At 47.7% G+C, this 24654-nt stretch overlaps 1 protein-coding gene across 2 annotated transcripts; it reads left to right on the forward strand.

Annotated features, from left to right (window-relative positions):
* Nucleotides 1-5555: 5555 nt before the first annotated feature.
* On the forward strand, nt 5556-21132 carry LOC143832679 (solute carrier family 22 member 6-B-like). 2 transcript variants are annotated; one of them, XM_077327453.1, is made up of 10 exons: nt 5556-6218; nt 6686-6789; nt 7970-8124; nt 10421-10589; nt 10794-10917; nt 11147-11259; nt 11824-12038; nt 13431-13539; nt 15014-15217; nt 17979-21132. In XM_077327453.1, the coding sequence occupies exons 1-10, from the start codon at nt 5802-5804 to the stop codon at nt 18058-18060; spliced, it is 1692 nt and encodes a 563-aa protein (XP_077183568.1). In that variant the 5' UTR covers nt 5556-5801; the 3' UTR covers nt 18061-21132. The 2 variants fall into 2 exon arrangements, 1 of the variants encoding a protein (XP_077183568.1); XR_013229355.1 differs by lacking the exon at nt 17979-21132 and having other exon boundaries at nt 10794-10981; nt 15014-15092.
* The last annotated feature ends 3522 nt before the right edge of the window (nt 21133-24654 follow it).

Raw genomic sequence — 24654 nt, forward strand, 5'->3', positions numbered from 1 at the left:
AAAGGAACGGTCCTCTCAGGAGTTCGCAACCAGTTCCCATCCCTCCCTTTCCCTCTACACAACAGGGATGCAAGTGACGATTCGAGGTTCTGTGACAGAATAAGACACTGGCCATTCATCCACACAGACATTCGTTTTGGTGCTATCAGAGTCTGTCACACAGAGCTGAAGGAAACTAGTTTTTACAGCATCCCTGTACGATAAGACACCGCTCTTGCCCATCAACGCAGATGCCGGACTTTGTAGCAACGTCAAATGGGATTTATTTGGACAAAGCTATTCAGTGATCCGGGTGGGATTTGAACCCGCCCAAAGTGTGAGTCTTGATGACGGACTCTGTGTTTTTACGTGAAAAGCCATGCCTTGAGAACTTCGTGAACTTGACTGTGACGGAAATGGGCGAAAGTCTGTGAAACAACAACTATGTCCCTGTAACCTCTACTCAGTAGAACTACAGAGTGTCATGCGAGGGTGGGGGGAAGTTGCCCACAGAGGACTGATGGGGGGGGGGATTAGTGTCAGGATTTCATACTTCGCTGAGCAGCTCCTGCTGATTGTTTGATACACTTTGAGTCCCAATAAAGGGTTAAAATAGCGGCATGTTCAGTTGCACCATGGGAATTGTAGGCCAAGTATGGGTCACGTGTATGTGTTTTTTCCCTCTGCTTCGGCAGCTGCTGCTGCACTGATGTAATGCTGTAAAGAACCAGGCTAGAAATGCGTTGCTGTACCATTCCGCGCATGCATCTCGTTCACTCAGAAGGCACAACATCTGCAGAATGAGCCAGCTGCGAATTATTGGATACATATGCAGGTCCACTTGTTGCAGACAATTCTGAGAGCGCGGGGAAAAGTCTGAGATGCTTGAGGCTAAACTATTAGGCAGCAAGAGTGACCTATTTCAGATGGTACATTTGACAGGGAAGGTACTCAATGGCTGGTGTTCAGAGGTCCTTGCCACCTTACAATATACAAGTAGTACAGAAGTAGATCCTTGCCTTTCACTGGCCTTTGATCTTGTTGCATCATAGGTCAGGATTTGCTGTGGGTGAGTGATACTCACTCCGTGATTCTCTTTGATGTCCCACCTGTGGCTCTTCTGAGTACAGATTCAAGTGGGTAGCCATGTTGGTCTGGAGCAGCAGAACAAATTTAGAGTCCAGTGGTCTTAAACGTGCCAGTGGCCTCTAAATTTGCTCTTCTGAATACAGTTCTCTGTGACACCTGCCCACATTCTAGTTTGTTGGGCAATCTGTTGCTCTGGGCCCCAAATAAAGCTGTTTTAGAGATGACGGCCTTCCGGTGCGATCTGTGGATCTCCAGGAATTGCAGCTCACCTCTGCAGATAAATTCCCTTGAAGAAAATGGATGCTTTGGAGGGTGGACTCCATGGCATTATATTCCACTGAATTCCCTGGTTTGTGAGATCTGAGTTGGAGCCTGGGGAAGATAGGGACCACAGTGAGGGAAAATGCCATCGAATCTGCCCTCCAGAACTTCAATTTTCTCCAGGGGACCTGATCTCTGTAGTCTGCATATTAGCCGTAATTCCAGCGCAATCTGGAGGCTGGCATCCCTTTTGAGAATGGGTCAGCAGATGTAAATGAATGAAATGCCACCATTGAATGCTAGCCCATAAAACAAAACCAGTATTGGCCAAAGACAACCCCAGCTGTTCAGAAATACTTTGAAAATCTACCAGTTTATATTTTATTGTTTGTGCATGACTGCGGTGGTACACACAGGACGTACAGTCATCATGGGTCTCTTTAGGTTAATAGGAGTTGCCAGTGTGGCTCTCCATGATCTGCAGACAGATCATGTTGCTCTAGGACAGGGGTAGTCAACCTGTGGTCCTCCAGATGTTCATGGACTACAATTCCCATGAGCCCCTGCCAGCATACAAATTACACAATTTGTTTGTCTTAAAGGTGCGACTGGACTCAAACTTTGTTCTAGTCAGTGCTTCAGACCAACCTGAATCTATCCTTATGGACTGTGAGTGGATTTTCATGGGACTGCTGATAAGTTTTTGCTTCTGACATTTGTTTTATCTTGCAGTGAATCACCTTAGTAACTTTGGCTGAGAGACAGTCAAGAAATATATTTGATATAAATAAGTGACCTAGAGCAGGGGTAGTCAACCTGTGGTCCTCCAGATGTTCATGGACTACAATTCCCATGAACCCCTGCCAGAAAATGCTGGCAGGGGCTCATGGGAATAGTAGTCCATGAACATCTGGAGGACCACAGGTTGACTACCCCTGACCTAGAGGGTCACTTTAGACCAAGTCCCTGCTATAAGCTGACTTGGCCCGGGAGTGGCAGTCAATAAATCAATCAAATCCTTATCCATTGTTGTTGCTCTATATATTTATGAAACAGCCTAGGGGGTCCAAGTTGGAACAGGGCCAATCAGGGTGCAGCCAGCTTTGTCCTGATTGGCCCTGCTCCTGCAGCTCCCGCCCTCCATCCCTGGACTCTAGCCTCTTTGCTCTCAGATGCCTCAGTGCCTGGAGCCAGCAGCAGGTAAGGGGAGAGGCCCTGGGCAAAGAGTTGTGGTGGAGGGCCTCCTAAGGAGGGCCTCCCGGCCTGCTGATTGCTCGTTAAGGACTGCTAAGGAGCTGACTAGCTGACTGCTAAGGAGCTCTGTCCAGGCCTTGCTAACAAGCTGCCCAGCCCCTGCCTGCCCCATTTGATCTGGCTGGGAGCTGGGGCCCAATGCCTCCTTAAGCTGCCTGGCCAGGGGAAGGGGCACTTTCAAGGCCCGTTCTTAGGAACAGGTGTTGAAGGTAGTAATAAATAAAATAGAAAAATAAACTGAATTAAAAATTGAGGCAGGACTATCCACCCACATTGCCCCATACTGTGTCACAAGAAATGGGTCCACCACAGGTCTATGCCAGAATCCACCTTCCATGGTGATTACTTTCCCCGAGAGAAACAGGTCTCTGTCATCTGAAGATATAATTCCAAAACTGCAGACCCAGCCTGGAGGTTAGCAAGGCTGACTGGGGGCAGGTAAACTTGTACATTGCTGGTTGGCCCTTATTTTGCTCCGTTCAGCACTGGCTGGGGAGGAGCATCTTTCCCTGACAGAATCCTAGAGCTAGAAGGGACCTACAGGGACATCTAGTCCAAGCCCCTGCAGAAAGCAGATCATGTTTTCCCCAACCAGAATTCTTGGCCAGCCTGGCCTGGAGGAAATTCTCCTCCTGACCCCAAAGTGGCAATTGGCATTTCCCCGGGCACGCAAGAAAGGACCACAAGAGCCAAGCACCGACACAACCCTTCCTGCCCACCCACTCACAATCTGCCTAAATTCACAGAATCAGCATTTCTGTCAGATGGCTATTTAGCCTCTGCTTTAAATGCCTGTTCCACTGAGGAACTGGCAGGAACTTCTTTTGGATGTTTAGCCAAAAATTCTTTTGAATTAGTTTTAACCCATTGGTTCTGGGCAGACCCTCTGGGGCAACAGAAAACAACTGTGTTCTATCTTCTATGTTACATCCTTTCAAGTACTTGAAGATGGTTATCATATCACCTCTTAGTTGTCTTCTTAGTTAGATGTTCTGGCTCTTGCACAGATGTTGTCAGTAGCTCTGCAACAGTGTCTTCCCCCTCCCTTCCAGCAAAGGCCATTAGTGGAACTCATTAGGCAGGTTCACAGGAAGAAGAGATGCCCTTCTTGTGCTTTTGGGGCAAGGCAAGGAAGAGCTGAAGGCCTCTGAGCACTGATCCATGGGCAGTGATGACGGAAGTTCACGGCTGGCACCTAAACAAGAAAGACCTTGCTCACCCCAGTTCTGTCTCTCCAGCTCTAAATGCATTCCTGTGCAGTCCAAAGTTACACTGCAGCCTGGCCCTCCTCAGGAGAGACGTTCCTAGAAGCACAGACTGAACAAGATCTTGGAATGCCTGTGTCTTCTAATGGCAGGACCACTCTAGGAAAAGTGAAGTGAAAGCAAAAGAAAGAGTGACCCTTGGCATGTGCAGAGTGCCTTTGCTTCAGCACTAACAGCTTCTTTTCAAGTCTATTCAATGGGCCTTATTCCCAGGGAAGTGTTCTTAGGCTTGCCGTGTGATTAACGACAGCCAATTCCTCCTCAAGAAGGGATTCCTAATCAGAGAATGTGAAAGACAGATTTTTCTCACTTAAAAAGTTTATAAACCTGCCTTTCCCCCTGGCAAATCAAGACCTAAGTTGCATAATAAACACGTACCAAAATACAGTAAAGATCAAATAGAAGTACATAAAAATAGCCAATATTTGAACATCCTATTTACTAGAGAGCCATTTTGTCCAGATTTAAACTGCTCCCAAAGCTATATGGAATCATTCTAGTCTCATGAAAAAGGGGTAGAAATTCCCCCCCTCCCACCTGGACTTCTTTCCTATGGCAGGACAGATACCAAAACAGTTATGGTAGCCATCACTGGGCTGGAAAATTCCTGGAGGTCTGAGGATGGAGTTTGGAGGGACCTCAGGATGGTATAATAAAGTCCACCCTTTAAAGGAACTATAGTCTGGAAACAAACTGTACTTCCAGATCTCCAGCCAACACCAGGAGGGTGGCAACCCTAGGGCTAGCCTTGTGCACGTTGGACCAAGAGTGGGAAATGTCTGGCCCCTGGTCCTTCCAACGACTGGATTGCTGGTCCTTCCTGGCACCTATCAAAGGGGTGTCTCCTCCTCCGCCCCACTGCCCATTGTCTAACCAGGAAATAGGTACAGTATTGAAGGGCTGGTGAAGGTTTGTGGACCTTCAACCTGCTTCTGAGCACCAGCCTAGAAGCGTGTCTGCGGTGGCACTCTGCACACTCCCAGGGGCGGCCTTCTTTATCAGGCTTTGGGGTGGGATCCTAGCAAGACAGCTTCAAGCCCCAAAGCCTTGGTAGGCCACTCTTAAATGAGGTCAGATTTGTTGTTCTTTTGCTGCTTCCCAAGCTGTCTCTCCACCCCACCCTCAGTCATGCTGTGTGTCTCCTGATAGCAAGGTGGGGCAGATGCCTAGGGGAGAAGCTTGAGGGAATAATACCCATTGGACGAAGGATAGCGGAGGAGGAGGGCTATCCAGCAAATGTATGAGTGCCCTGGCGCTTGGGGGTTGCATTGGGGGCATGGGGAGAGAGGCTGCCAGGCCGGGCAGGAAGCAGGTGGTCAAAGTCATGAATGATTAACTCTTAATGTTCTGCATCCTTAGACGGAAGAGGAGGGGGGTGGGATTCCAGTTAGTGGACGTCTTTACACTGATTAACTGGAGCAGCTTGTCTGGTGGGAGAATAACTGCTGAGCAGACTCATCCCGCCACTCTGGTTAGAAGAGACAGGATTAGAGTGTGTGTTGGAGGAAGGGGGGAGGTAAATGCTTCTTTCTCCTCCAGCTTCTATGAAGCCAAAAAGGACACAGTCCTAGGTTTGATTTCGGCTCCTGCCATGTTCTGGCTTCCAGATCTGAGTGCAAGGTGGTTGGTACATCGCCTCTGTCTCCGCCTCCCCAAGTTAGAGGAACGGGGTGAAGCTACCCCCAGTTGCTCCTTTGGCTTTGGGCAAGATGTGCTGCTGGGAAGAATGCCAGGGCCAACACGCCATGCCCCACCACTCTCATTCCCAAACTTTCAGCCTCTTCCCCACCCCCTTTCCTGGAAGAAGTAAGCCAGTTACCCTGAAGCTGTCATAGGACTGGGTGCAAGTCAGTGATTAACCCCTTTCCCCTCCTACCCAACCGTCCTCTTCCCCTCCCGGGCATAAAAGCCGCTTCTGCAGTGGAGACAAAGGAAAGCCCAGCCTGGTAGACAATGTCCCCCCCAGGTGATAAGAGTCGTCCGTCCCTGGCCCCTGGGACTCCCGCAGTCCCCACCATCTCTTTTGGGGACCTGCTGGAGGAAGTGGGCAGCATGGGGCCCTTCCAGTTCTTCTCCGTGCTCTTGCTTTCCCTGCCAGTCTTGCTCCTGGCCAGCCACAACCTGGTGCAGAACTTCAGCGCTGCCTCACCTGAGCACAGGTGCCGTCTCTCACCTTCCGCTAATGCCTCTGGTGGGCACCCTGTGCACCTTGACCAGAGTCAGCTCCCGGGCAGGTGCCAGCGCTTTGTTCGCAGGATGGTCCTCGACTCCAACCGCTCCCTGGACAAGGACCGAGGGGCAGAGACGGAGCCATGCCACGACGGCTGGTTGTATGATAACAGCACCTTTGCCTCCACCATAGTGACTGAGGTATGGACGGGAGACCACCACAGACCCCTTTGCCCAGGCTGAACCAGCACTAGCTAGGCAAGCATCTACTGCTTGAATGCCTCTGGCAGCAGCTCCATACTCAGCCCCACAGAATGGCAAGGAAGACCCATTTCCTAACTTGCTGGCATTCATGGACCCAGGCCATTGTGGTGTGGATCTGAGGTAGAAATGGAGATGGGGAGGAACAGGTGGGGTCCTTGCTCCCAGGTGCTCAGCGAGCTGCAAAAACCGCAGGAGACAGAGAAGGTAACAGCTGCAACCTCCATAAGGCAGCCTCTCTCCCGCTGATGGTGCAGACGAGGGGAAAGCGGCCTAATTTATGCCGATCTCCTCCTTCGCCCAGTTCCATTCTGCGTCTCTCCTCAAGAACTAGTTGCCTGCTAATGCCTCAGTCTCTTTCCCTTGTGGCTGCTGTCCCAACATTGTTCCATCTTTACTGTCTGCAGTGGGATTTGGTATGTAACCTGCAGCCCCTCAAGAACCTGGCACAGTCTCTTTTCATGGCAGGCATGCTGGTGGGCGCATTCATCTTTGGAGACCTCTCGGACAGGTAAGCAGCTATCTAGGGAAGGGCTCAGTGGGAAACTGGCTGCCTTGGAAACAGGAGGTCCCCAGTTCATTCTACGGCATCTCTGATTTTAAGGAGCATAGTTTAAGACCCTGCTGCTGTCAGATAGGCAATATTGACGTTGGAGACCAGTGGTCCGACTTGGTATAAGGCAGCTTCATATGTTCACCCTCCAAGCCCCCCTTTCCTTGTGTCCTTAGTTGGGTGGTCTGTCCCCGAAAGCTCACCTTCTTGATTATGTCATCCCTATGACCATGAGTCATCATATTTTGAAAGGAAGGGTCTGAATTGCAGGATTACCTCATCCCCACCTCGAGACTCCCCAGCCTCCAGAGCAGTCCAAAGGGCTCAGTCAATTTATTCTCCTTGTCCCTTCCGGATTCATCTCCCTTCTTCCCACCCAGGTCAGCATGAAAGGGGTGGTTTACATATTACTACCAACTCCATTCTCAGGGATCCTGTCCCAGAAATAGGGGTGCTGGTTACCTTGAGATTATTAAGATTATTGGGTTGACAATAATTTGATCAATATTCTGCCACTAGCTGGCCACTAAGCTGACCATCTGCTGTCTAGTGAGGTCCATGATCCCAGCCACCTGGTGGGAACTGGGGATCCCGTGGAATTGCACCTTATTTCCAAACGACAGAGATTAGTTTCCCTGGAGAAAATGGATACTTTGGAGGGCAAAATTTATGGCATTGTATCCCACTAAGGTCCCCGTCTTCCCCAGGCTCCAACCCCAAATCTCCAGGCATTCCCCAACTGGGATCTGGCAACCCACAACACCCTATTGCTTGGCTGGCAGGCGGGGAGAACCTGGCAGATCTAAGCAAAGACATTGACTGCTGTTCATTTTTGAACTTTTGTGGGTCACTGCCCAGTTCCTCAGATACAGTCAATTAGTATTGGAAGAAGGAAGCAAAAGCTCCTCCCCTGCAATAAATTTTGTTAATCTGTAAGGTGCTACTGGAGCCCCGTGCTTTTCTCCTGCTACAGACAAACACGGCTACCTATCTTGATCGTGTTCATTTTTGGACACCCATTACCACCTCTCACAACAAACAGTTCTCGGGGTTTTCCGCCCCCACACTGAGTACCACTTGTGGTACAATCCCCATGGTTCGTATACATTTTGTTCTTTCTATCCTGTGCGTGGGGCAGGTTTGGCCGACGGCTGATTCTCATCTGGTCCCTGCTGCTGGTGGCTATCATGGGAAGTGGAGCTGCCTTATCTGCCACTTTTGCTGCCTACTGTGCTTGTCGCTTCCTGAGTGGTGTGGGCATCTCTGGGTTCCTGCTTAACCACATCTGCCTCAGTGAGTGTCCCCTGGGCTGAGAGGGGTCAGGATGGCTACCTCAAAAAGTGGAAAGGAGGGGAGAGGGCGGGGTAGTAAGATAGGTTTAAGAAGGGAGACAAAGCAATGTTTTAGCCCCACAACAACCCCTGTTGTCCTAGGTCAGGGGTAGTCAAACTGCGGCCCTCCAGATGTCCATGGACTACAATTCCCAGGAAGCCCCCTGCCAGCGAATGCTGGCAGGGGGCTCCTGGGAATTGTAGTCCATGGACATCTGGAGGGCCGCAGTTTGACTACCCCTGTTCTAGGTTATAAGACGGGCAAGTGAGCCAACTTTCCTGCATCCCCCCCCCCCCCCCAAGATCCAGCTCTGTTCTAGAATAGTCAGAGGGACCAAGCTGAGTCAGGGAGTTAAAAAAATACGGCACAAGACATTTGCTCCTGCACTTCCAGCCACCTTTGAAAATATATGCTCCCTCTCCAGAAATCTGGTCAAGGAAGCTCAAACGTAAAATTATAAAAAGGAATTACAATTCACCATTGCAGAAAAACAGCCAGGAGGGGAGGGGAGGGGAAGGGGAAAATAACCCAAGTAAATTCAAGCAGAGTATACACATTCAATTGGCAAGGATAAATTAGGAAAGAGATATATGTAGCCAGGTTCTGCTATATTTCACGTAGGGATGCCAACCTCCAGGTGGGACGTGGGGATCCCCTGGAATTATACTTCATTTCTAGGCTAGAGATCTGCTTCCCTGGAGAAAATAAATGCTTTGGACTTTATTGCATTGTAGCCCACGGAGGTCCCTATCCTCCCCAGGTTCCATATCCAAATCTCCATAAATTTCCCAACCTACATCTGGTAACCAGATCCCACCCCTTTCTCTGCCTCCCTGAGCCCCTGGGGAGGGCGGTATATAAATATAATAAATAAATAAATAGTTATAGTTCCACAAATCGACTAGGTGAAATGGTGGGATTTAAAGTTTTCACAACAAGGCTGTGGGCCTAGCAGGCCCCTTGGAGCCCTTGTGAGGCAGCAGAAATCATTCCAGAGAAGTGGCCATGTTAATCTGCCGTTGTTCCCTCAGTCTAGCTCAAGGGTTGTCAAACTGCGGCCCTCCAGATGTCTATGGACTTCAATTCCCACCAGCCCCTGCCAGCATTCGCAGCATTCGCTGGCAGGGGCTGGTGGGAATTGTAGTCCATGGACATCTGGAGGGCCGCAGTTTGACTGCCCCTAGGCCTTCTCTCTCCTGCTGCAGGCCAGACTGACTGAGGCCTTGAAGCTCTTGCAGTGGGCAATATGCAGGAACCACTTGCCCTTTCTCGGTGACCTTTTGCTCCCTTGGCTGTAAATGCCAAACTATTTTAAATAGAAATAAAATAACATTAAAAGAGAAAACGAAATGGGTTACAGTAGGGTATTAGTTATATGTCCTCCATTTCATCATCACAACCACCCTGCAAACCCATTTAGGATGAAAAGGAGCACATGTATGTTCTGGCACTGTAGAAATCTGAACCTCCAAATCATAGCCCAACCTTCTTATCACTAAATTTATTTGTCTTATCACTACATTGTGCCACATTTCCCCTTGGCCTTTTAAAGGACTTGTGTGTTCTATTTTCAGCTAGGCAGAGACCTGTGATCAACAACTGCTTCTCGTATTTTAAAATGGAGGCAGTCGTTTTTCCTTCTTTGTCCATGAAGCTTAAAGTGCAACTTGATACCTCCTTTGCTCAACACCACCTAATTGAATTAAATCTGCAGCATATTCCGTGCGGGATGCAGAGAAGAGGATTTAACATCATGGCCTGAAACACCGCCACCCCTTAAAAATTCAGTCCACTGAAGAGTTCTAGAGAAGTCAATTGGTCGTGTACTGAAATGTTTGCTTGACCCTAATATTAATTAATCAATTTATTAAACTTGTATTCCACCCCGTCTCGAGTGATGCAGGGCAGATTCACGTTGTTGTTTTTTAAATTTACATTAAATTTTACAGTCAAATCCAGGATATTATACTAATGTTGCTCCTAAAATCCTAGTTCAGGGCAGAGGAGAGCATGGTGTAAAGTTGGTGATTGATTGGCTAGCTGATGCAGGTTTAGGTGGGGAGGTCTTCTAGAGCCGGGGTAGTCAACCTGTGGTCCTCCAGATTTCCGTGGACTACAATTCCCATGAGCCCCTGCCAGCGTTTGCCCCACTCACCAAGATTCTCCACCCCTAGCCACACGCCTCTTTCAGTGCCCTGACAAGAGTTTGTCATATCAACCTTTATAAATCAACATCTCTTTCTTCCTCTTTCCTCAGGTCTGGAGTGGGTGCCCACCCGACACCGGGCCATAGTGATCGCCACACAGAGTTACTGCAGCACGGCAGGACAGGTGTTGCTGGCCGGTCTGGCCTACGGCATTCGTGACTGGCGCTGGTTGCAGCTTGCCATCTCTGCTCCCTTCTTCTGCTTCTTCGCCTACTCCTGGTAAACTTCCATCCTTGCAAAAATGGAGGTGAAGGCGGAGAATCTTGTTCAAGATCCCCCTTTCCCTGCCTAGGCTTCCCGACCACATAATGCTAATGACCGTTCATCCCATGGGATTCTTTCTGGTGGTGCTTCTGAGATGGGCAGAGGTTTCCTTCTAGCCAAATAAGATCCTTGGCCAAAAAGCGTTTTCAACCTCCTCAGGTGGCTCCCAGAATCCGCGCGGTGGCTTCTTGCCAACAATAAGCACGAGGCTGCTTTGTGTAACCTGAAACGCGTAGCCAGGATCAATGGGAAGGCAGCCTCAGGAGACACGGTGTTCCTGGAGGTGAGTGGAGCTCCCAGTGATCTGTGCCTGCTCCATGGCTCAGCTCCAGCAGCTGGACTAGCAGGTAGGCAAAGATGGTCTCCCAAACACAGGCAGAGGGTTGGCACTGGCAGTCCAGGTGGCAAGATTCAGTGTCTTCTTCTCCCCATTGTATCTCTGGGGGACTCAGTCATGATCCTGCTGCTCACAACAGGCATTTGGACCCCCTTCCCCATGTCTTCCCTCCTAGATGCTGGAGACTCAGGTGGGAAGAAAAACCTCAGGGAGGGGTACCCACTCCTGCTTGGATCTCTTTCGAACACCTGGCCTGAGACGTATCAGCTGCTGCCTCATGTTCATCAGGTACCATGTACAATTAGGAAACTCTGAAAATGCCTGTGGGTTTGCCTGCACATATGGAGAAAAAAGGGATAATGATGCAGATGGAAAGGGATGAGCCTTCTTCTTTCTTGTAAATTTATCAAAATCAAATTGTGCCTATATACCCCATGAATTCTTTGAAGATGTAGTGACCCCTATCTTATCTGAGGTTGGCTTTGTTGGGCTGTTTTCACCCATGCCATTGGCCAGCCACTTTATTATTAGATATTATGATAGATCTTCAAATATTCTTTCTCAGCTCCTCCCATTTCCATTTGTATCTTTAAAAAATTACCTGAGAATATAGAAGAGTTGGTTCTTATATGCCACTTTTCTCCAGCCCAAGAATGTCCGTCAACATTTATCATGCCTCCATTGGTAGCCTTTTTTTTAAACTGAAGAGACCCAGTTTTTTTTTATATTTTCTTAGTCTATGCCTAGGGCATAGTTAGATCTTCCAGATGGTATGCAAATTCTCTGGGTCCTTTTACTTAATGAAGAATACTTGTTCTTCCTCCTCACTTGACTACCCTCCTTTCCTCTCAGCTTCTCCATGAACATGACATACTTTGGCCTCTCCATGGACCTCTCGATGTTTGGCTTCAACATTTTCTTGATGCAGCTGTTCTTTGGATCCATAGACGTGTTGGCCAAGATAGGGTGCACCCTGATGTTGACATTCTTTGGCCGTCGCACCATTCAAGTCACCTCCCTTGTCCTAGCTGGGGCTTTCCTGTTGGTCACACTCGCTGTGCCTAGTGGTAAGAAGTAACCCACAGAATACGTAGTGGGGGAGCCCTCTCTTGATGAGCATCTTTGGACAGCTATCAGATCTTAATATCTGCCACAACAGTGGCTTCTGAAAACAGCTGTAAAACCTCAGCCCTGCTTGAACTTGAAGCTTTTGCAGAAGATCTTTGGGCGTTCTGTAGGTTCACAATCACACTGTACAAAAAACCACATATATCAGCATGAGAAGCAGTTTTTGAAAGCAAATCTTCCAAAATTTGTGGCTGCAGAAACAGACCAGGAAAGATGCTTATACTACATGGTGGAAGCTGAAAAGGGTCTGCTAAGGGGCTGGGCTTCAGGACCCTTCACAGGTCCAGCAGCAGATGAAATTAGGCCAATACACTTGGCCAGCATCAATATGCTCTGAGGTGGGGCAGCTGCCAAGGCCCAGGGTGCAGCCCACAGCTGGGCACACATTGCACTGTCAATGTTCTCTGCTGTATGCTTTGCCTAGTGCCACTGGGGAAAGGGCTGCAACCAACTGTGAGCAAAGGGGGTGGGAAGGTCTTGAGCAGCCCAGGGAAAAACACACAAGCAGGTGGGAGGCATGTAGGTGGGAGGGAAGGAGCCTCCGGGGGGAGGCGGGATATAAATAAAATGATGATGATGATGATGATGATGATAATAATAATGGAAAACAAGCAGGAGCCTGGTGGTAACCAGAAAATTTAGAGAAGAAGAATCGGTTCTTATATGTTGCTTTTCTCTCCCGAAGGAGTCTCAAAGCGGCTTACAGTCACTTTCCCTTTCCTCTCCCCGCAACAGACACCCTGTGAGGTACACGAGAGCTCTGATTTTACTGTTTGGTCAGAGCAGCTTTATCAGTGCCATGGCGAGCCCAAGGTCACCCAGCTGGCTGCATGTGGAGGAGGAGTGGGGAATCCGACCTGGCTTGCTAGATTAGAAGTCTGCGCTCCTAACCACTACACCAAGCTGGCTTGGGTGCTCCTAACCACTACATCAAGAGGGGCTTAGGAGCTCTCTGCCTGGGTCCCCTAAAACCTGGAAATACCTCTGCAAAGACATACACATTTATTTGACTTACCCAGCTTGGAGAAGTATGAGTCAACACAGTCCCTGTTCCAGAACAGCTGTTCTGACGGAGCAGTGATATCAGGGCTCTCTTAGCCTCACCCACCTCACAGGGTGTCTGTTGTGGGGAGAGGAAAGGGAAGGCGACTGTAAGCCGCTTTGAGCCTCCTTCGGGAGAGAAAAGCGGCATATAAGAACCAACTCTTCTTCTTCTTCTCCATGTCCCATCCAGAGCATGGAGCTTCCCATCTTAGAGAGCAGTTCATTTGGGAGTCAGAGAGGAAGTTGGAGGCATTCCCCCCTTAAGCAGTTTTTCTCTTTATTTCTAGAGCTGCTGTTGGTTCGGATGGCCTTGGTGGTGCTGGGGAAGGGATGCTTGGCAGCCTGCTCCATGTGTTTGTATCTCTATGGGGGGGAACTGTTCCCAACAGTCATCAGGTAAGCTCCTACCTGGGCTATGATGTCTTACAAGTACACAGGCCGTACCATAGTGAGTTGCACGGGACCCTTTCCAAGCTGTGCTTCCTTTCAGAGCTGGCATGCTTCCGTGCCTTGCCTGGGAATCCACACAATGTCATCCACCATTCTTCCATTTGCCAAGGTTTCCTAAACTTGCTTTGGTACAATCTTTCCTGCACGATCACAGTCCAAGGGGCTTCCATCCCCTTTGGATGCGAAGATTTGCATTTTCAAACCTCCTGCAGTGCTGTCATTTTGCTGCCGCCATCTCAGTGTGGCTACTATTCCCATTCTACCACAACCACCAATCTAGCAATTACCTGTTTAAAGAAGCAGGGGGAAAGACTACTTTGGGAAGGAGAAATGGCAGCTAAAGGGGATGATCCAGGAAAGCAGACAGAATCCTCCTGTATGGATGCTCTGTAGCAAAAGCTTCAAAAAGAGGAATCATCATGTAGAAACACGCATGATCTCAAGACTGCTCTTTCATGGGTCTAATCTCATCTAGGGACCATTCTGCACACACAGGATAATGCACTTTCAATGTGCTTCGGCAGCTGGATTTTCCTGTGTGGAACAGGAAAATCTACTTCTGAAGTGCATTGAAAGTGCATTATCTATTGTGTGCAGACTAGGCCCTGGTCTCCATTTTCTCCAATCAGTCATGATTTTTCTAGTTTGTAAAAGCCCTTGGTGAGAGAATGTGAAAGATTCTGTGTCACGTTTAGAAAGTCAACAGTTTGAGTAACTTGGGTAACTTTCAAGAAGTGAACTCCAGTCAAATTCTTAGAGGGAACTGAGGGTCACACACCCAGAGTCCAAGCTCAGTGGTTCCCCAAACTGGCAAGAGTGAGTTTCAACTTGCTGCCTTCTGGTTGCCCAGCACCTCTGGCTGCAGCTGCCTTAAGGCCTAAGAGAGTTCCACTCAGGCTTTTGGAAGCTTTGTCCGTACCCTATAGGGAGACACAACAGTGTCCACCTCAAACTCAGAGCTCTTCAAGGTACATGAGGGGGAAAAAAAAACTAGACCAGGTCTATATTGTGTGGGAAATCCCAAAAGATTAAAAATTCACCTCAGTGTTTAACTACACAATACTTCAGGCTGTTTGCAGAGATAAGAGAACATTTTTAAAATTCCTATGAAGTAGAACGAAACTCCTGCTAAAGGCCTTCTGTCTTCTGGAACATACTGTGGGTGAAGGCTCCTCAAGTTACAACCTTTGCCTATCCTACATTTGGATCCGTGCCAGTGTGGTAGTGATAAAAGTGTCCTACTAGGACTTTGGAGACCTGGCTTAGAATTCCCCCTCAATCCTGAAACTCAGTGGATGACCCTGAGCTAGTCATTCTCTCACACATAGCTGTTGAGAGGACAAAAACCAAGGAGGGGAGAACCAGGGCCCAGGGGAAATAGGTACGTTGCGAGGATTTTAACCTGTACTTTTCTCGGCAGACAAACAGGCACAAGCTTCATCACAGCTATGTCCCGTCTGGGTGGCATTGTAGCCCCAGTGGTCCTGCTGGCTGGTGATTACCAGCCTTCCCTGCCTCTGGTGATCTTTGGCATTACTCCCATCATCTCCGGCATTTCTGCCGGCTTCCTTCCGGAAATGCTCGAGGTCCCCCTCATGGACACCATCGAACAAGTCGAGGAAAGGTGGGTCTGTTTCTCTAATCTGTAGGGTGGAAAGTCTATCGCTTCCCACTCAGTCTTAAGGGTGAGCTGGGGAAAGTGGTGCTCTTTGAGATGGTTTTTGTATTTTCTTATCTCTCTTGAGGCTGAAACCTATTATTATTTAATTTATTACCCGCCACTCCCAAGCAGGTTCACGGCGGGATACAGAATGTCCAGTTAAGCCCCCCCCCCATTAAAATGGACAGAAAGTACCAATACAGTAAAACTAACAATCCACAACATGGCGGAAATCCCCAACCCCTACGCCTACCTCTAGAGGGAGGAGGAAGGAGAAACAACATAATCAAAGTTGGAGCCTGACATCAGGCCCCCTGATCTTTGGTCCTTCCCCTGACCAAAACAGCAAGGGTAAACAGAAGACTCACCAAACAGGATCTCAAAGGATGGGAAATTTCAGTGTACACAGATCTCTTCCACAGGCGGAAAATAAGAAAACAAAAATTGAAATATAAATGCATATTGGGAGAAGGATTCCTAACTATTAGGTTTGCCATCTGCCTGGAGAACAAAAAATGTTCTATCCTTTTAACAGAGGCTTACTAGGATGTTATTTATTGATGTTACTCACCATGAAAAGCTTCACCTGCCCATTATCCTACATTAAGCCTCTATTAAAGAGACAGAACATTTTTCTCCAAGACAGTTGGCAAACGTAATTCCCAGGAGGACACGTTGATCAATAGCCGCCATCCATGAGAACTAAATAGAACTTCCATGTGTCCAATGTGACCCGCTTTGAGTCCCAGGAGGAAGGGGGGAAATAAATCTAAGAAATACTACTATTACTACTACTACTAATATTGCTGAGAGGCAGTAGAGCAGGGGTAGTCAAACTGCGGCCCTCCAGATGTCCATGGACTACAATTCCCAGGAGCCCTTGCCAGCATTCGCCGCAGTTTGACTACCCCTGCAGTAGAGCTTTGAATGCCGCATATGTGGGGGCAAACGGGAGTGCAGTTACCTCCATTTTCTGCGTACAAATTTCCCAGTCACCACTGTAAACAAAATGCTAAAAGCAGACACTATGCCTCATCTAGCACCAAGCTTTTCTTGCAGTCTTCTAAAAACAGCAGTCTGAAATGGCTTGATGTTGTTCCTGGTGTTCCAGATGTTACAAAGCCAGATCTTCACATTTATCCATCTCTCCTGGGCTTGCAGTAATGGAAGTGCATCACTTGATTTCTTTGCAGGGGTTAGGGCATCCAATTAGCATCTTGGAGACCCGGGTTCCAATCTACACCGCCAAGGAAGTTTAATGGGTGACCTTCAGCCAGATATACTCTCCCAGCCTAACCTGCCTCACTAGGGTTGTTTCAAAGATCAAATGATATAAGCCACTTTGGAGTCCCCACTAGGGAAACAACAGGTATAAATTAAGTAAATACCATGTCCATAAGTTGTGAATGTTTCACTCATTAAGAAGAAGACGAGTTGGTTCTTATATGCCGCTTTTCCCTACCCGAAGGAGGCTCAAAGTGCCTTCCCATTCCTCTCCCCACAACAGACACCCTGTGGGGTGGGTGAGGCTGAAAGAGTGCTGATATCACTGCTCGGTCAGAACAGTTTTATCAGTGCCGTGGCGAGCCCAAGGTCACTCAGCTGGTTGCATGTGGGGAAGCGCAGAATCGAACCTGGCATGCCAGATTAGAAGTCCGCACTCCTAACCACTACACCAAACTGGCTTGTTTTGTTAAAAAACAAAACAAGCCCAGTTGATCCCCAAATAGTGTTGGCAAGTGCCTGGCAGGGCTGTAACTTTGGCTTTGTGAAATTCATGGAGATTGGGGAGTGATGCCTGGGGAGGGGAGGGAGCTGAGGAGGGATGCTTTAGGGTGCTTTGGGCTAATCCTGCGTTGAGCAGGGGGTTGGACGAGATGGCCTGTATGGCCCCTTCCAACTCCATGATTCTATGTGATGCCATAGAGTCTGTGCTCCAAATCTCCCATTTCCTTCAGCGGAATGCATCTCTGAAGGCCATAAACCTGGGAGAAGGCCAAGCCGCCCCCCTTAATAAAGGCCAAATAGGATGTTGTCGCCTCCATGCCATGAGGAGCTTCAACTGCCCATTTCTACACATTAAGCCAGGGGTAGTCAAACTGCGGCCCTCCAGATGTCCATGGACTACAATTCCCAGAAGCCCCTGCCAGCATTCGCTGGCAGGGGGCTTCTGGGAATTGTAGTCCATGGACATCTGGAGGGCCGCAGTTTGACTACCCCTGCATTAAGCCCTTATGAAAGAGACAGGACAGTTCCAACTCCAGGCCTCTTGGCAGCTCTGATTCCAAAACATGTATTTGCTCTTAAGGTTTTAACTTGTGTATTTATATTATTGTATGTTTTTAATTACGTGTAAACCATCTTGAACCTGCTGGGAAGGGCAGTATATAAATACAAGTATAAAACAGAAAGTGTTTTTAATCGAAATCAGATGCACCTCCCTGCCTATACCATGTTTCTGTAAGACCAACACAGCTGCTTTGAGCTCTGCTCCGGCAATTTCAGGATGTTGCATTAACTGCTTTTCCCCCTGTTTTAAAATCTATTATTTCTTTCTCCCTTCCCTCCTCCTTTTTAATGTTCTTCCGTCTGCCAAAGAGCCCGAGGTCTGCTAAAGTGCTGTTCCCTTTCCATGAGATTGCATTTCCCCTCTCCTCTATTGTTCTCTGCCCTTCCCCCAATAAGATGCCTTGCTTTTAATGCCAGTTAATGTCTTGCATTCTAGAGCCAGCTGGAAATCTAAAGCTGCCCTCGAAGAGAAGCCAGGGAAGATCATGGCTCATGTCATCCAGTCGACCCACTTCTGAGCCTCAGCTGTATGTGGAAAAGGATCTTTTGTGGGTCCATTGGAACCTAAGCTAGGATAGTTGGACACCCTTGAACTTGGCTTTCAGTGCCCTTTGAAAGAGGACTGTGTGGTGCTGCCTCTCAAGAGAGCCAGGCCGACAGCAGAAGAGGTGAGCATCTGGATGCCAGAGGGGGAAAGCCCAATAGGGTCCCATTCTCTGATCCAAACACTGTGTCAGCTTCCCCAGAAAGGAAAGGGCAGGACGGAGACTTGATTACTCCTTGTCAAAATCAGTCTTGTCCCGACTTGATTCAAGAAAGTTCTCCCTCTTGGTTGCTAAACCACCTGTTTGGATGTTTATGAGGGAGAACGCAGAGGTGACACTGCACGTGAAAAGCACCAAGACACTAGGATGTACTTTGTCCTGTTTGTGATAACAAAGACTCTTGTGACACCCTAAAGACTTCACAAATGTATTGTGGCATAAGCTTTTTTGAGCCAGAGCCCACTCGACGCAGGCTCCAAGATTTGAGTGGCTGATGAGACAGTGGGTGCTACAGGCACAAAACTGATAGGAAAATACCTGGGGTAATTCCCCAAGATTCTGCCTGTGGATGAACCTTCTCCATAAAAGCAGGCTGTTACTTCTGAGAAGTCAAGGAACACAAGTACTGAGCCTCTGGTGGCCTAACTTGAAAGCATGATGAATGTCTATAACTGTGCACAAGCTCCGCTGAAGGATCTAGTCCTGAACATTTTATTTATTTGGTATCTGTACTAAGCAGTCTTCAGTAAGTGTGCCGTTATACTTGTTATCTGATGGAAGTGCAAAAGTTCTTTGGGGGGTACACTTTAGAGTCCTACGCTAGGCGTGAGTTAAAGAGAATTGGAATCAGGAGACCTGAAGAAGTTCACAAAGGGCCGAGTAGCTTCCAGAATTCAGCCCTGTTCTTATGTCTCAGTAAGAGATGCAGGCAACACTTTCAAAAAGGGTAACCTTGAAAGGTACTTGCTGATGTCAAAGGATGTCAGACAGGGACAGTTTTAATAGAATTTAATTATGAGGATTTTTGTCAGTCACTTTGAGAATCCTCTGGGAGCTGTAAAATGATAAATGCATTTTTAAAGAGTCAATAAATTAGGAAGTAACATTTTAGAACTTTGACATTAGGAAGGCCATTTCTTATAAAAATGTGATTTGGCCTATCCACATGAGGTTTGGTACAAAGGAACTCCCATTTAGGAAGCTGCCAAGCATTTTGGCTGGAGAAGCAAAGGGCTTTTGACCATTATTTACTGATATGTATAATGAACTCTAAAGTTGTAATTTGGGGAGGCTTAAACTATTGCAGAAGCTCAGGGATGCTGGTGAGATGGACCTTTCATTGGTTTGTTAAAAATATGTTATATACTTTAAAGTTACCAATCTAGGAGTGTTCTTTACTCACTGGAAAATGTCAGCAAGATATGCAGTGTATCCTCTATTGCAGTGGTCCCCAACCCCCGGTCTGGGGACCAGGACCGGGCCGTGGCTCCTCCTCATCCTCCTCCCTGGCTGCTGCCTCAGGGGCTGCCCTGCCACTCTGCCACCAGCTCACCTTTGGTGCTCTCTGGCAGCCACCATGGCTGGATCCCCCCTGGCGTGGCACTGGGCAGCTGCTGTTGGCAGCGCCCCCCAGCGGGTGGCGGGAAGTCAGGGGTGCCGGTGGGAAAGCAAATAGAGCAGGGGCTCAGGCGGTGACGTCCCTCGGCAAAAGACTACCCTCCCCCCGGGCCTCAGTAAAATTGTCAAGCGTTGACGGGTCCCCGGAGATAAAAAGGTTGGGGACCACTGCTCTATTGTGCTGCTACACCCAGTTTAGCGAAAGAAGAATGCATGGTTGCCAACTTTTAAATTGGTCCCATTCTTTTTTCCCTTCAATCTCAGTTTGATCCACATGCAGTTTTATTTATTTAAATATTTATATATATCCTATTTTATTCCCCAAAGGAGCATTCAGTAATAACAATTTAAAAATTCACAAAATAAATAAATCAGTCAACAAAGAAAACTGGAAACCATATTTTAGTCTCAGTCCAGTCCTGGATACATGAGCGGACTCATTTGAAGGCACAGGCTGAAGGACAAACTTCCAGCTCTTGCCTCCAAACTCATGCCTCTGGTCACTCCCCACCCAACACAACTGACTTCAACAATTGTTCCCCTCCCTGCCTCTAGAACAGTGGTTCTCAACCCTCCTAATGCCGTGAACCTTTAATATAGTTCCTCATGTTATGGTGATCCCCAACCATAAAATTATGCAAGTGTTCTTTCACAGAAATTAAACCAAAACTGACCAATGGCATGAAGATCCATTGTTCATGATTGTAGAAGAAGAAGAGTTGGTTCTTATATGCCGCTTTTCTCTACCTGAAGGAGGCTCAAAGTGGCTTATAGTCACCTTCCCTTTCCTCTCCCCACAACAGACACCCTGTGAGGTAGGTGAGGCTGAGAGAGCCCTGATATTTCTGCTCAGTCAGAACAGCTTTAGCAGTGCTGTGATGATCCCAAGGTCACCTCGCTGGCTGCATGTGGGGGAATGCAGAATCAAACCCGGCATGCCAGATTAGTCCACACTCCTAATCACTACACCAAACTGTCTCTCAATTTGTATATAAATTGTATAACAATTTGTATATAAATGGTTTTTTTCCTGGGGTTTCTCAGTTCAGTTCTGCCTCTTGTTCTGGCGCACATGAGATACACTCTCAGCACAGAATTAAATAATAGCGAAGTCTCTTATTTTTATTATCTTTACCGAGTGGTGATCTCCAAAAAAGATACATATCATAGGTGATCTCCAAAAAAATAAAATTTATATATATTGGTTGGAGCCATAATTTACAGATCCCATTCAACCACTCAGCTACACTTCATAAAGAGTTTAATATAGGTATTTTATATAGAGTGTATCATCACAGTTCTGACCACTGAGGAAGACCCAGTAGGGTCGAAACGCATTTGGTCTTATGTGCTGTTAGTTCTGTATAGTTTTTATGTAAAGTTTTTATTCTGTTTTTAATTGTGCACTATAATAAATAATCAACAAGTTTTACATTATGTTATTGTACAGCTCAACTTTGGAGTTCCTACCTGTTAAGGTTGGGTTGTGTTCCTTTTTTGGTTTTGGTTCTGCCTCTTGTTCCATCATGCCAATCTCGCTTTTTTCTGCTGCTCCGGACAGACGAACACGCTGTCTCGATCTACCCCGCAAGGCTGTTCAGTGGATGCCCTCCCCAGACAAGCTGTTTGCCCTGCCGCAACCCCTGTGAAAGGGTCATTTGACCCCCAAAGGGGTCCCGACCCCCAAGTTGAGAACCATTGCTCTAAAAGAATTATCATGTGATGGTATTTGGCTCCATCCAATGAAAAGCTTATTGAAGGGACAGAACACTTTTCCCACCCTGTCCAGCATTTAGGACAGGCTTTCTCAACCAGAGTTTTGCAAAGCCCTGAGGTTTCTTGATGGCCTTGGAAGGGTTTCCTGAATGGGTGGGACTTAATTTTTAATATGTTTTTTTAAATTTATTAAATATGTATCCGTGATATGATCAATATAGGGTCATGTTGACCTGCCCACCCCCATGGCTGATGGGTTGGAGGGGGTGAGAAGGGGAGGGGCCTGGGTGAGCATGTACACAGCAATGATTCCCAACCATATTCTGCACGATCACGTCACTTCTAGAATTTCTTGAAGCCTGAAGAATGTTTCAGGGGTTTATCAATGATAAAAAAGTTGAGAAAGGCTGCTTTAGAAGAACTGCACAATGAGGCCGGCTGAAAACAAATGAACTATATTTGTGGGTTAAGAAACACAGTACTGCATCCAGATGCAGAAGGCAGTCAGGGAAAAGAGAGGATTGCTTAAAAGAGTATGTGCATGGCTGTTCATTGTGCAAATTTATGGCTTAGAGGTTTGTGCATGAGGGAGGAGGGTGATTCCAAATAAAGGTTGCAGATATATTACTGTGTAAACTTGCATAACATGGGGTTGAGGGTGGTGAACAGTAACACCATCCTTTTACTATTTTTTTTACTCCTGCAGGGGCAGCACCAGTAATGCCTGCTGCTACTGTTGAGAGCATCTCCAGCTAGATGCACTTTGTATCTGCTTTGTTTATTGGCCCAGTGTCTTCTGTTTTGCTCATACTAACTACTACAGGGATACTCTATTGTGCTTCAACACTTTTTAACTACTGCGCTCCAGGGAGGATGAGCTCACCTGCTGGCCCTCTCCTTCACTGCTCTTTGGAAAGCAGACGGTAGCAGTGGGGTATGTTTGCAATCTAATGGCACAAAGCGAAGAGGAACTAAAGAGCCTGTTGATGCGGGTGAAGGAGGAGAGTGCAAAAGTTGGCTTGAAACTCAACATCAAGAAAATTAAGATCATGGCATCCGGCCCTCTCGATCCCTGGCAAATAGATGGGGAAGAAATGGAGATAGTGACAGATTTTATTTTCCTGGGCTCCAAGATCACTGCAGATGGGGACTGCAGCAAAGAAATTAAAAGACGCTTGCTCCTGAGGAGGAAAGCTATGGCAAATTTAGACAGCATCCTAAAAAGCAGAGATATCACCCTGCCAACAAAAGTGTGTCTTGTCAAGGCTATGGTATTCCCAGTTGCGGTGTATGGCTGTGAAAGTTGGACCATAAGGAAGGCTGAGTGTCAAAAAATTTATGCTTTTGAACTCTGGTGCTGGAGAAGACTCTTGCGAGTCCCTTGGACTGCAAGGCGAACAAACCGGTCAGTCCTAGAGGAGATCAGCCCTGACTGCTCCTTAGAAGGCCAGATCCTGAAGATGAAACTCAAATACTTTGGCCACCTCATGAGAAGGAAGGACTCCCTGGAGAAGAGCCTAATGCTGGGAGCGATTGAGGGCAAAAGAAGAAGGGGACAACAGAGAATGAGGTGGCTGGATGGAGTCACTGAAGCAGTAGGTGCAAACTTAAATGGACTCCGGGGAATGGTAGAGGACAGGAAGGCCTGGAGGATCATTGTCCATGGCGTTGCGATGGGTCAGACACGACTTTGCACCTAACTGTTTGCAGAGATTGAGCATTTATAAGAAAGTTTAATAAACAAGGATACATGTGTTCTGTTCAAGCATCAGGCTGAACAAAGATACTAAGTAGTGAAAACATGCAGCCTCTCACCCTACATTCTGCACATAGCCCAAGAACAGCTAATTGGGACAGATTGGACATTTTTGAACTTGCAGCACTTAACAGTCCATCTTTACCTTAACATGCAGAATTGGATTTCTCACATTGTTCCTCAATAGGCGCTCAAAATGAAGTTCCTCTTGGATGGCTTCTTCCCATCCAAGAGAGGAATTCATCAAGGCAGCTAGCTTCTTCTTCACGTCCTAAGAATTTACAATCTTCCCTTGGGAGGCTGTGCCCTCCTGGGAGCAGTTCTGATCTTCCTGCCCCAAGAAATTATTTAGTCATTTGGCTGTCCCAGTCCCCCTCTTTTTAGGTGTAACTTTCCAGGAATGTGTGAAATGTTCAACCTGTGTTCTTGTTTTGACTACAGCCATTTGCATAACTAAGCTCTGGTGTGCTTTGTGCTTGGGAGATGACTCATCTTCTGCCGTTTTCTTTCTGCCAGTCTTTGACCAGCATTGTAGCCTCTGGGGCATTCACACAGTGCTGGTCCAATTAATAAATTAATAGTGTATTCTAGGGTGGAAAGCATTTCTTCATATACAAAAGCAGCACAAACCTCCAAAGCAGCAATTTCCTCTCTAGGAAGTGATCAGCTGCAAAACTGGGAGAACCCCAGGCCCCACCTGGAGGCTGGCAAACCACGCGTTGAAGCAGCAGCAGCAGCATCCACCTCGAATTTACGGCTTGATTTCACTGACAGTTTTTCTTTATTTCCTGCTTCTACTCGCCTTGTAAACCATTGTGTGGTATGCGGAATATTTTACACCCGTGCATTATGGCCTTCCCTCTTAATCGCACCCCGCAGGCAGCTATGTTATATTCACAACAATAAAACGCCCACACCCCAATTTGCAGCCAACACCACTCGCGGTAAGTAGCTATAGAGCGAGCTATCAATAGCCAGTAAATACAATAATATAAACCCTGCCTGAGCGCAGTGTTGCCCTCCTACTGCACTTCCACTCCGCACGCAGCGCTACTACACTCAAAGACAAACCCGGAAACTGGGTGATGAGAGCCACTCTAGCCCTTTCAACTCTATGCTCCTTGCCCTCTCCTTCGACTTCTCCTCACACGCAGGCGCCCTGTGCTCGCTCGCGAGAGGCCACTCTTTTGGCGCATGCGCCGCACCCCAGTTAGGTCTGCGCATGTTCAGCCGCGCACGCTCATAGGCTTTATTTACTTCGTCCCTGGACTCCCGGGGACAGGCGCATGCGCTCTGTTGAGGAGGCCGACTTGTTTCACGGGCTCTCGCGCCACCGAGAGGACTTATTTAACTCCCTGAAGCCGGTCCTTTCCAACTAGCTCCTCCCCTTTAGTTCGGCAAGCCAACCAGAGTAGACTAAGTGGGCGGGGCCGGCGACACGGCCAATGAGTGCGGGGCTCAAAGCACAGTGGGAGGGG

Source organism: Paroedura picta, chromosome 1 (assembly GCF_049243985.1).
Source record: "Paroedura picta isolate Pp20150507F chromosome 1, Ppicta_v3.0, whole genome shotgun sequence".
NCBI lineage: Eukaryota > Metazoa > Chordata > Lepidosauria > Squamata > Gekkonidae > Paroedura > Paroedura picta.

Coding starts and splice junctions, on each gene's coding strand:
- LOC143832679 (XM_077327453.1), top strand. CDS start 5,802: ATGTCCCCCCCAGGTGATAAGAGTCGTCCGTCCCTGGCCCCTGGGACT. Junction 10,590..10,793: donor TGCTTCTTCGCCTACTCCTG/GTAAACTTCCAT, acceptor CAACCTCCTCAG/GTGGCTCCCAGAATCCGCGC. Junction 10,918..11,146: donor GAGACACGGTGTTCCTGGAG/GTGAGTGGAGCT, acceptor CTTCCCTCCTAG/ATGCTGGAGACTCAGGTGGG.